Below are 13,481 nucleotides of genomic sequence, written 5' to 3'. Positions count from 1 at the left end.
TATTTCTTGCCTTGCTCATTAACACACACCACATTGTTTTGTCGCAGAGATGAAGGAAGTAACACAAGGCCATGAAAAGGACTGTGTCGCAGCCAATGTGATGCTTCTGCATGAGCATCATTTTCCTCCTGTGTTGAAACTCTGATCTCTGTCTTATACACAGCACAGCTTAGTCACATAATTGGCTTTTTACATAACTAGATTTTTTTATTTTTTTTTAAGACAAGCAAAAACATCTGACAAACACGTTTATCCAGCAATTTGAGCCAAACTATTTGTAATGCTTCAAGAATTAGCTTGTTTTCCTCATTTGTTTTTACAATTTAGGCTAGGATGCTCTAACCCAACACCACCCAACCATCATCAGAGACTGAATTGGTGCTTCACGTCTCCAATGGTGACCATGTAATGTTTCTCTAAACTTCACTATATCAATCTTAACCAAATTCATTTATTTTCAGTAATGTATGAAGCATTTAAAACCAAGCTTAAACCTCTCATAGAACACATTTCTCAGACTCTGTATTTTCAAGCTAAAGTAATGCAGCAAGTCTTTTCAGTCGAGACGTGTTGATACATATACACGCTATCTGTACTATTGCGAAATTGGTCCAATGCTTCAGCAGAAGTCAATTGGATATATACTTGTCGCTCTGTAATTCTAAAAACAGTACCAGACTTTTCTTGTATATTCTATGGAAACCTTAAGTAATGTCACCACCACCACACCTCTCCTCCTCTTTTACTCACACACTCCATATCCTCACGTCCGACCCACCCCCATGGACTATTTTACAGCGAGCAACTGGACAGGTCAGACCCCATTGGCTGCACCTCCTCCACTTGGGCTGCCTTGCCTTTTTTAGCAGTCCCAAAAGGAGCGGCGAATTCCATGTTGCTGGCCGAGTGACAGGCTGGAGATGGGAGCCAGCAAATGGGAGATTAGACAAGGAGCAGCCACCACCAGCACCGCACAATGGTCCCTGCAAATGCACTAGCACAGCACAGCCAGTTGTCAAATTCAATTTGGCACGATAGACCCGCTGTGAACAGGGAATCATTCTCTCCTTGATTAGCCTGCCTTGCTATGTATGTGTGTGTGTGTATGTGTCTGTGTGTGTGTGTAGCGGGGGTCTTTATCTTGATGTATGTGAATGTAAGGAGGGCAACTGAGGGCTTTGGAAGTTTTGACCATATATAGAGAAGATACATTTCTTAAAAGCTGTTAGAGAAAATGGCTGGAGCTTAGACGCTAGGAAGTTGAATGTTGTAGTTTAATACCTACTGAATAATGGTCTGTACCCTGTCACTATCAGCACACACAGAGCCATGTGGCACTTTACTTTCTGTTCTTGTCGAGCTGGACTTGTTCAAGATGTTTGGTCTTAAGATCAACACCCAGCTCTGGCAATATGAAATGGGGGAGGGAGTGTAGAGCGACATTCGGCAGACTTACTTTCCTGCCCAAAAAGTTATGAAAAGGAGTAGGGTTTTTTTGGCAGTCTCAAAGTTTTGGTTAATGGTAATTGTTAAATTCTGTTACTGATTCGGCAGATTTTAAGTTTGCAGACGGACACAAGCCTCTCGATGACAAAAGCTACATTAACATTGCAGAGTAACTGGCCCAATTTGAATTTTTTCTTTGTATCCGATTTTATTATGTTTTCGTTCACATTACAACAAAAATGCAACTGCTATTTATCCCTAATGCGAACAACTGCGGCTCCAAAGTGGTCTGCGTATGCACACGTCACACGCAGCAAGTTGTTTTTGCGGAAGTAAACATGGCCCCGATATGCACCAATCCTGGCGCATTTGCAACCGGAGCCAGCATTTACTTAATCAAATGATTTCCCAAAGCATATCAAGAAGGAAGAAGGGCAAGGATTTTGGTATGGCCCTTTCTTCCATTTCCATTTCAATGAGCCTGTGGGTGAGGACTCTGAGCCAAGAGTGGCGGAACACTAATGTGAGCCACTTAATTGACACCAACTTTTTTAATAACTTTCAGATGAGCAGGATAACACACCTCGGTACGTGATCGCTAATGTGACATAAGCATTCATACTGCAGTCATATCTCATCGGATTTATAACCACATACTAATAAGGCCCGTGTCGGATTTGAAAAAAATCTGAATTGATGTGTTCACACTGACATAAAAAATCAAATACAGGTCACGTATGGGTAAAAAAAATCTGCTTTGGCCTGCAGTGTGAACTGCAACCTAAGAGTTGCAATAGTCAAGCCCATGAAGACAATGTGTAAGACATGATTCTGCTTACGTTTTATCTGTGTCGTTCTCATCCTTTTTTTAGGTTATGCTAGCAGTTGGGGTCTCTATCTTGATGTGTGTGAACTGAGGAACTGATTGCGGGCTAGAGTTGTTGACCATATATAGAGCACAGTTTTTTTTGGAGAGCTGCCGTATTTGAACATCTTATTTTCAGCTTTTGTGCTTTGACAAATCAGCATTACACCAGAAGACCTGTCCTCCTTGTCTGTGTAAATAAGATACGGTTTGTCTTGTGGTTTGTGTATATTAAGGGGATTTCTGAAGCTGGATGTGGACAGGATTCATGGCTCAGACTTCCCTTCTCACAACAATAAATCAGCTTTCATTTGTTGCCTCATTACAGTAAGTGCTGCATTGCCCTAAGCCACTGTTTTCTCTTCATGGTGGTTACCAAGTTCGCCTCACTGTGGGTTCTTCTGTGTTGCAGTTACCATGTCGTTGAAGTGCTGTTCAGTTAGTCAGTCAGTACATTTTTGTCTATTTGCCTTTCAAATCAGTACCAAAAAAAAAGTAAACTTTCATGAAATGCATCTTGCATTTTTGTTGTTGTTGCGTGGTACTTGCCTCTGTGCCTTTACTGGGTGAATGATTGTGACTTTTTAAAGTTATTTAATTAAAACCCACTTTAAACAAATTTGTCTTGGCATATGTGCATAGTAATTGATTTGGTTGCGAGAATTGGATAAAGTAATTTGTTATATTTATAAGATTAGGCGTTTTATTTATGTACAATGCTGATACCAACAGCCCTTGTTCAGTTTTTTTTTTTTTTAAAGGCAGGATATGTAGACAATAAACATCCATGGTGAGTATTAAATGGTGCTAGTCTCTATGAAGGATGGTTAGGTTCAATGCCACACTGTGGAAAATTCTAGGCAAAGCAATCTTCAAAGTGTTTTGAACTGCTGAAAAAGCACCTTGAAAACATCCATTCTTACCGTGAGCAGGGTTGCCTCTCCATCAATCTGACCTGTAACATGGCCTAGTGGCTTTATCTTCTTGTCTCCATGGAAATGGATACGTTTAATGCCATACTGATGAACATTCCCCACAAAGCAATAATGCCTCAAGCTGATGGCAGACTATCCACCAAAAAAGTTACGTAGTGCACCTTTAAATCAGTAGTGAGTTCCATAGCTTACACCTCTTAAAGGAAAAGGCTGACTGTCCTACAGCAGTTATACACTGTTGGATTTTTCACTTCTGATTTTGAGACGTAGTTGTAGAGACCTCTTTGTGGGGGTAATGGGATGGATGAGGGCCCAGCAGCAGGAAATGCCTCATGTTTTGGCTGCATCACCAGGACTAGGCCTGAGTCAGGTCTGTCTGGAGGAATGCATTACACGACAGCGGCTTATGTTTACTATACAGTGCCTCGACTCAGAGCTAAAAGCCAGAGCTGTTTATAGAAAAGGCTCTTGAACTGGCGACACATGGGGCTGGGCAAACAAAGACACTGGTAACACTGGTGTCACTATGTGGGTCAGACCGATAAGAGCGCTCCCTCAAGAGTGTTCCCAAACTCAGACTACGCCCCTCTGACAGCAGTAATGGGACAGGAGCCGTTACTTTGTGCAATAAAACTTAATTGTTTTACCAATAGCCTACAAAAATATTAAAGTTTGCAGATTTTCCTGGACAGAGTGAAGAAAGCATTCTAAGCAATAATTTAAATTGAAATGCAATCATTAAATTTGACTCAATTTATACAAAATGGACATGTCCTCCTGTTGTTACTGTTAAAGGTATAATATAACTTCCATTTACAGCAACCGTGTGCAAGGGTTAATATTCAAGCTGGCAGAATACAGATTTAGCTTTTATGAAGTAGATGGATGATTATATAAGTACTTCCTCTCAATCCCATTTAGGCACATCAATATTATATTAAAGATATTGCTTAGCAGTTTATTGTAAAATAAAGAAATTGTAACTTGCATGTTAAAAGTTATTCATTCATTCAAAATGCATTCATCAGTTATTCTAAATAGGTTAAAAAAACAATTTTAGTCCCCTTTCAGTTACCATTGCAGTTGCTCCTGATTTTTTTTTGTTTGTTTTTTCTGTACTGTAGATGTGATCAGAAGCTCCCCCATGGCTAAAGCTAACATATTGTGATTAGCCTGCTGTCTCTGCCTCTTGTCTATTCAGCTGGATGTGAAGGGGTTAAGTCCGTTAGCCGCTCAGGTTTCTGTCCAGCTGTCTGTCCCTCAGCTGTTTGTTCTCGCGCCTTGTCCCCTGCCCTCTGTCCCTTAGCCCCTCGTGGCCTGTCTGCTCCTGATGCCACTGCAGCTAATAAGTGCTAGCTCTACCACTGAGCCGTGACCAATCGACACAGCCAGCTTCCTTGACATACTTTCTCACAAGTGTTAAGGACAACAGTTGTTCACTTGTTAAGAGGCGCTCAAATACACTCACTCCTAAGTTTGTGGATATCTTGTAGAGGCTTTTTTTTGTTTTTTGTTTTTTTTTGTTTTTTTTTTTGTAAATGTGCAACCTTTTTTAACCTGCATAGGCGTCACGTAGTAATGACAACTGCTTCAAGTCAATATCTACAATCCTGCTACAGAAACTAGAGCAGCCACAAAGGGTCAAAATCATTAGGTTTACATATAAGAAAATCTTTTGCATCATTTGTCAACAGCTTTGAATTTCGGAAGTTGTAAATGCCATACATCAGGCATACCCAAAGTCCGGCCCGGGGGCCAATTTCGGCCCGTGTACAAATTTCCACTGGCCCGCAGCCTCTGGAATAAAAATAATTATGTGTGGCCCGTTGCACTGTTGACAAATGTAAAATACACATTTACAAGCAATATTATATTTCACCAAAGATGGCAGCAGATCCGGGCCGTGCTGCAAGGTCGCGCTCTGCTGACTTTTAACGGCAATTGGATAAAGACAGCATTTTCTCAGCAAATGTTCGAATTTCTTTAAACCTGAGTTTGTTTAGTTCTCGGTTATGAACTTTAAAAAGAACCGTGCGAGGACAAGACTGTCTCACCTGCGTGACGTTTTACGCATCCAAACCACCATCTTTGAGCCAGACCAGGCCTATTTACTACAGTCCAGATCTCAGTTTCAGTCCAGTCTCAGTTTGTTTGGTGAATAAATTTGAAAATCTCAGTGAATTAATTTTATTGTGATAATCAAAACCACAGATTAAATGTTCACTTTTTCATATTTATAATCTGTGTATAATTCATTTTGTTTTTGAAAGGTGAAAGCCAGTTGCAATAAAAAGTTTAAAAAAAAAGTTAAATAGTTCATGTACATTTAATATTAATGGTTCAAAGAATGATGAGGGCGAATGGTCGGCCCCTGCACCTTTTCACCTCACCAAATCTGGCCCTCACTGCAAAAAGTTTAGACACCCCTGCTATACATGATTATACGAGTGGACAGTTAATCCCAAAGATGTTTTGCCAGTCGATACCAATATTAAAGATTCATTTTTTTTGTCTTCATTGTAGGAAGCTCTTTCAATTCCAGGGACTTTTGTTATATTGGCCCTATAAAAAAAAAAAAAAAAAAAGCAATTCATAGCATATTATCAAACAAACAAAAAGAAAATTGGCATTTACATTAGCACATAATATATAGGTATGTTCAAGCAAAAACATCTGTTGTATATGAGGTCTAATATTATTCTTTTTACGTATTTCCTGTAGTTAAGCTATTTACACCCATTTTGTTTGATAAATTGAATGTACAAATGATTAGCATATTTTTGTGTCAGTCATTCCTTTTTGGTTGAAGAGCCATGGGAGTTTTGCTAGCGCGCCTCCCCTTTTGCCTTCTCTAGTTTGTGTTTAACTAAAGCGGTGACGGACCTTGGACTATCAAAGACTACCAGTGAGCACTGAGCTGAACTGTTTGAAAACTGTGCTCCTGTCTAAAGGCTTCAGTGGCGTTTTCATTGTTCTACATTTGGAGAGATTCTTGTATAAGACGACACCTGCTCAGCCATCTGCAAAACCACCAGGCCAAAGTCTTTGAGTAAACTGCAGAAATCATCCGTTTAGTGGAACAGGGTTAGAGAAAGGAGAGTAGCTTAAAGAAGACATATTATGCTTTTATTCAGATATTTACTATTAAACCATAACATTACATTATATTCATTGGAAACTAACAATGATCTAACATGGCCTAATAGAAATGTTTCACCTTTTCATAGTGGCATTTCATCATAGCAACCAGCAGATTTTTTATTTTCCATATTTTTGTTGTTGGAAAGGGGCTATCCATGGTGAGTGATTAAAATCTAGCATGCTACCATTAACAATTCAAAATAATAGCACAACAAAATGTATATCTTTTAAATAGGCCTCAAACTCCTCAAAATATCAATAAACAGGAAGCTAAAACTCATGGATAAGACATTTTTGAGCACTGTGTGTGAGCTGGTGTCCCAATTATAAAAAAAAAAAAATTAAATACAGAGCTGTGGGTGGGGTTAGGAGGTAGTTGAAAGTAGATTTTCTATACTCTTGAATGCAAGACAATACAGGATTACTCAAATATGCATGGATCAAAAAATTACAACTTTGAGTAAGCTAATGGTGAGGGAATACAGTTATAACATGGATAAAACTTAATTCTTTTTTGTGTATGTCCCCTTTAACTATATCTCTTTTATGTTTGCATTTTGAGCCGTTATCACTGAAGTTTATCCTCAGCCTTCCACCTCTCACCCATCTAATCAGTCACATATAAAAACTAACAGAGCTCAACCACTCTCAGAGCATTGATTGGTTAAAGTTTCGAAGTAATTTCATTTATAAGAACAGCTTGGGTATATCACTTTATATGCTTGACGATCATTTATCTATTCATTTATTCGTAGTCTTCACACACTCATCTTTATATTCCCACAGCTGCATTTACAAAAGCAAAGTGGGCACAGTGTCACACAATGACCGAACTAGTTGGAGCTGGAATCTAACCAACCAACCAAGCTTAATTTTTTCTGAAACATTCCACCTGTAAGAAAAATTATATAGCTTCCAAATAACCATTATTGTGATAATAATTGATCTGGCAATTATTTTCTTTTGACTAATCAGTAGTTTAATTGTGAAAGGGCTGTCAATATGAACTACTGTATTTTCTGGACTATAAATCTTTTTTCATAGTTTGGTTGGGGGTACGACTTATCTTCAGATGCAACTTATATGTGAAATTATTCAAATATATAATTTCACTTCTTCGTTATTGTCACACTGACAACCGCGTGAGGGAAATCTAGGCTTGTCTACCAATAACAGTGGAGCTTCATCTACTTCATCTACCGGAGCAGGTGGAATTGTTCAGAAGCAACACCGAGGATGAAGAATTCAATGGATTTAGTGATTTGGAGTGAGATCGAGAGTAAAGTTGTTAGTTTGTTTTTATGCTTTAGTTATCTGATTAACTTATTATATTACATTAACATACTAGACATGTATTCACTTCGTTGTCTATGCGTCATGTAGCTGAATAAATATGTTAGCGTAGTTATCTGATTAACTTACGTTAACTTACCGGACACGAATTCAGTTTGTGTATGCTTCAAGTAGCTGATTACATATAAATGTGTTGCGTTAGAGTGCTGTACTGCTATTCAGTCTGCTGTTGTCTATTTTATTATTATAATAACTTCCCTTTAAAGTGACTGTTCTTGGTTTCAGATTTTGTAGTACACATTTCCGTTAACATTTCATTAATTACAAAATTGACTATTAGTTTAATAGTTATGCTTAATCAAGTAACTTGTTTCAGCTCTAAGCGATTGTATTGTTCATAATATTTGCATTTATTTTCAATAGTGTAGTGCCACCACAGCCATTAAATCAGATGTCGTATTGTTTATGAATGTCCCTGCTGCGATAGGCCTATTCTATTTAATATTTCATGTTCCTGTTGGTGCACACTGCCTCATCTTGAACAACAGTCGTTATTCCATCATTTACCTGTGACACAGTTGTAAATGACATTTTTTCCACTATGAGGAGTGGTGCACCTGCCGTGTTTCATATGATCTCCAGGTTTCATTACAAAACCTAATGGACTGTTTTCAAATTTACATTGCTCCCAAATATAAGCAATGATATAGCAATAATGGCACAATGTTCAGGAACAAATGTATTGCTTTTCTCCTGTTTCGCTTTTCTTTTTTCTTTTTTTTTTTTAAATGTAATTTTCCAAAAAAGCCATTTAAGTTTAGATTATAGGTCAAAATACACTATTTGTTATAGGTCAAACTTTGTCAAATGTATGTAATGATCTTCATTTCAGTATTGATACTTGTCTAAATGAATATCTAATTTTAATACTACAGTGGTCCCTCATTTATTGCAGGGGTTATTTTCTAAAAAATAACCCGCAAAATCCATGAAATAGTCTAATAGTTTTATTTTTTACAATTATTATATATCTTTTATGGCTGTTAAACCCTTCACCACACAATTTATAAACTTTTCTCAGACAGAGATTAACATTTTCTTACATGTTTCTCTTGTTTAAACACTCTCAAAGTTCAAACCTTCATAGGTGCTTTTGTCGGTGCAGAACATTTCATCGATATTGTGGGTTTTGTCGGGGAGAAAACTTGCAAACATACAGCACTTCAGAGTCACACTGCAAGTGATCGAACATTTATGTAAATTTGTCTGAACGCATTCTGTAGTGTACATGAGACACGGAGGAGATTGATTGACAATGGTCTACAGTCCCTTAGCCAATCAGGACGCAGAACACGATGCACATTCATACGCTGTAAAAAAAAAAATGCTTGCAAAATTGCACTAGAAAATCTGCGAGACTGCGAAAGGTGAACTGTGTTATAGTGAGGGACAACTACTAGTATCGATTAGTATAAAGTTTTCAGTTTTCTGCAAGCACTAACATAGCTCTACCATATTTGTACCTTTTGTGTGTTTTGTAATGTACAGTAATCTCTCTGCTCTCATTACAGAGCCTGATGTCCCAGTTAGACATTTCATTAATCTAATTCTGTGGTTTCTTTTGTGCCTTTGTAAAATGGTGTGTTGTGTATAAGATGCTCTGCTGACGCCCACCTCTGCCCTCATCTCAGCCCACTCACAAACACGTCCTGCTCCAGCTCTCTGCATCTCCACAATGTTCTTCGCTTTTGTTTCATTTAATTTTTTTAGTCATGGCAACTAAAAACAAATGTATACTTTCTTTAGCGATTTCACATAGAATTCACACAGATTAGAGGCTATGGTTGTCAAGATTGAGGCCACAATTTTATAGGAAAAGGCTACTAAATAATGCCTTCTGTTTTTTTTTAAGGTTTAAGGGGCTCAATGTAGCTTTTCTGGTGGACGGCCCGCCACTTGCTTGTTTCCATGATGTTTTTGTTTTATGCTTTAGCTGGAATGCTTCACAGTATGGCATTAAATGTATCCTGCACTTATTCAATTACAGATATATTTATATTGCTAGCGAATACTTTGCCTTGCGTAATCATTTGTTTTTCAAGATTCTTAACAATAATAATGCATTTTATGTCACATTTTTGGGACAATGACGGCTTATATTGCATAATTCATTCACTCCATACTTGGTGGTGGTAAGCTATTGTAGCCACAGTTGCCCTGGGGTAGACTAAAGGAAGTGAGGCTGCCAATCTGCACCAGCACTGTCATACTAGGCAATGTGGGTGAAGTGTCTTGCCCAAGGACACAACAACTTGAGTCACTGCTGCCCCACTTTTTTGGTTAAGTCTTGTTATTTGAATGTGTAATGCTGCACATTGAAACCTGCGCTTGTGAAAAAGTCTAATGATATTATAATTTTGTCTATTCTATTTCACATTTTCAAATAATTTTTATTTCATCTCTTCCAGGACACTCTAAAGCCCACGTTCACCGTCGCAAATCTGCCCGGGTCGGTCAGCAGCACCCAGGCCACCGTCCCAACCACCTCCACCACGATGCAGGTGAGCAGCGGTTACCCAATCACCAACTACCTGGCCCCAGTGTCTGCCAACAGCAACATCAGCGCCAACGGGACGGTCCTAAAGGCCGCGGGGCCATCTGCGGGTGTCATGCAGCTGCCCGGAGGGTTCACATTCATGCCCGGTATGTTGCTCTGCATTAAAATTACACTAAGATTTCAAACTATTTTGATACTAAGGAATAGACTCGATACTCAATACCAATTCCAATACCACAATGAAAAGTAAAACCACCTCACACAATTTTCAACATTGAATTTTAGTACTATTATATTACCATGTGGCCTTATATTTGTGTAATCCTGCAGTTGTCCGGGTAGGTTTCATAGTGGTCCATAGGCATACTGGTCGATGTGGTCTTATAGTTACACTCTGATACAGCTCAAGATCATTCTGAAGCTACTCAAAAAAAGTCACATTCACAGGATGAAAATGAGCCTTTTCTTAGTATCGCTATTTTCTCAAATAAGTATCTAGTTTCCATACTAGTTTTAGTATTGATTAGCATTTGATTTTTCAAACTTTGGCCAGGCCTACTCTGCATAATCATGTACTGCTCTGGAGACGGGTTTTATTTTTATGACACAATGTTGAAAAAAACAAAACAAATATGGTCATGCATTTGCCTCATCACACATAGGAAGAGTCGTGTTAGCAGCATTGTCGGTTTAGTAAAATGGTCTTGTTAGCCGTAAACACTGAAGTATTAATTTTAACTGTTATACTTGCTCTCTTGAAAACAGCAGACTTGACACAAAGACGCAGACAAGGCAAGATGAGTTTATTTGTACATCTTAATTCGTACAGAAAGTAATTCAAAGTGCTTTATAGAACAAGAAAACATTTTTTCACAATAACTAAAGTTTTTCACTCACCTTGTATACATACCATCAATACAAGTTACAACATAAAACTCGATAACGCCTTTGAAAATGTACAAATCAAACTGTGTAAATTTTGCTTAATCCAAAATTGTGTTGCGTCACAAAAATATTAATTATTACAAAACTGTTTTAGCAATGAAAAACAAACTGCATTGTATATTGTCCTTTCTGAAGTGTTATTTTTCATCTTGACGTAAGCTTTTCTTTATAATCACTCTCCTCACTCAGAGCTTCATGTTTTGTTAACACCACTGCATTGGTGATGAAGTCATTACAATTTGAATGGCATCGTGCCATGACCCTGTATCCACCATCTTACATAGACTGTCCTTCTGTTTCTTTGCACTATTTACATGATATAACAGCTCCTCCACTTTCTCTTGTACGTAACCAGGAAGTCTATTGGCGTTGCTGGCTTTGATTGTCATTTGGGGGGCAGAAATAATTAGGTGAGATGGACACAATAGGGCAGGGGCAGGGAGGCCACACAAATACAGGCTGTAATTAGTCATGAATATTCAACGACTCAAGCTGGGATTATAATAGAGTTGTTCTTTAAGGAGACACTGGGCCTGAACCAGACATGACCCGTTCGTTAAGGGGATCTTTAGTGAAATGGTCCACCGCGCAGGGGACTTTTAAGGGGTAGTGAGTAGCAGTAATGGAGTACGAACTGTCCTCCACGATATGCTGGCTTAATTGATTTAGCTTGTTATTGCCAATCAGACATTTGTATGAATAAGGAAGTCTTTTAATTCAGAAAACTGTTTGTAAAACAAAAAACACAAATCTTAATTTTGTCCATAATTTGCACAGTTGTTCTAGCAAATTATTTATACTTTAGTGTTAGAATTTGAGATTATAATATTGTGATGAAGTTAATTCATGTAAATAACAAAATTGTATGCGCAGACAGATGGAAAGTTAGTTTTTTATGCCACAACATTAAGAAAATGCTTCCTATAGGGCCATATTCATTTATTTTTACTAAAATCTGATTCTATTAAATTTAAATCACAATGGACAGCAACCAAACATGTTACTATTTCAGCACTCCCCATTATTTATGTGCCCTTCCTCCCAAAAAGTACTAAAATACTACATAGTAATATATAACTGCTCATAAACAGTTTTTTGACTTGTTGAATAACTGATGCAACTCCACTGCTAAGTGAAATGTTACCTCTCCTGCTCATACTAGTAATATCCAACCAGGAGGAGTGTCCTATTTGCTGTGCCAAAGTGAACTAGTTGATTGTAAACAAACCACAGCAGATGATTTTCGTTGTTTCAGTTGGCATCAGAATTCACACCAAACTGTGATTCAGTGACAAAATGACTACTTCACACTTTAAAGCTACACGTCTTTTTACTGTCACATAGTCAGCATCATAGGCCCATGTTGTATTAAGTGGCAGTAGTAGTTCTGGTTCACATTGTTTTGAACTGTCCCACATACAGTTAGAGACTATCCATCAGTAATTTGCTGTTTACTGATTAGCCTTTCTAAATACAGGCTGATTTTTAGAAGGTATTCACCAAAGATAAACAGGACTAGAAATTAAGAGGAATGTTGAAGTTTAGTGAACTAGCTCCACATTAGACTTGGACAAACTTCGACAAACTTTAGTGCTCCACAAAGGATACTAGTGCAAATTATTTTAATGCATTATTAGGTGACTCCTGTTGTTTGGTCTCTAAACTGCATTGCATTGAATTTGGCCAAGAGTGTGTACTGTATTATGTTAAATCCTATACACATGTTACATCTAGATGACCTGTGACATCTGAGATACCACTGATATAAATGGCTTAACAACTTTATAGAACTACAAATCCAGCAGATAACACCATGAACAAATATGTTCTCTCTTCTCTGCAAAGGACTATTTTAAATCTGGATTAATTATTCAGCTTTATAGCAATTAGTTGTCACATTAAACCCACTTGAAGGCACTGTACCTGTTTTTTCTGTTTTTCTTTAAAATTAATTACTTCAGTTTTTCACATTTTTAATGATTTGCATCGATCCAAAGTTGATCCTCACTTATCTTATGCATTTCGAACATCCTAATTAGTCTCCCCATTGAGTTTAGAAGTGCTTTTCACAACTCTGAGACTAGTGCGGAGTTTCGCCATGACTGTCAAGGTAACACCTGGCATGCCAACGTGCACTTCCTGATTACTGGGCAGTGAAATGCTTTTCTAATTAAATGCTCACAACGGACTTATTTTGACTTCAAGAGCCGCTTATACAATATATCTGCACTGGGATGAGACAAATTTTGCTGAAATACATGGGTACATTTGGGTACAGGGCCTAAGAGTGAGACGTGAG

At 37.9% G+C, this 13,481-nt stretch overlaps 1 protein-coding gene across 4 annotated transcripts in view; it reads left to right on the top strand.

The window, feature by feature from the left end:
- Positions 1-13,481, top strand: part of srfb (serum response factor b) — a 46,436-nt gene that overhangs the window by 19,869 nt on the left and 13,086 nt on the right. For all 4 annotated transcript variants that reach the window (XM_033979201.2, XM_033979203.2, XM_033979204.2 and 1 more), the window contains exon 3: positions 10,149-10,383. In XM_033979201.2, the coding sequence (XP_033835092.1) occupies positions 10,149-10,383 (235 nt within the window). The remainder of the gene's footprint in view (positions 1-10,148; positions 10,384-13,481) is intronic.

This window comes from Periophthalmus magnuspinnatus, chromosome 15 (assembly GCF_009829125.3).
Source record: "Periophthalmus magnuspinnatus isolate fPerMag1 chromosome 15, fPerMag1.2.pri, whole genome shotgun sequence".
Taxonomy (NCBI): domain Eukaryota; kingdom Metazoa; phylum Chordata; class Actinopteri; order Gobiiformes; family Gobiidae; genus Periophthalmus; species Periophthalmus magnuspinnatus.
This window is presented reverse-complemented; position numbering and strand designations above follow the sequence as displayed.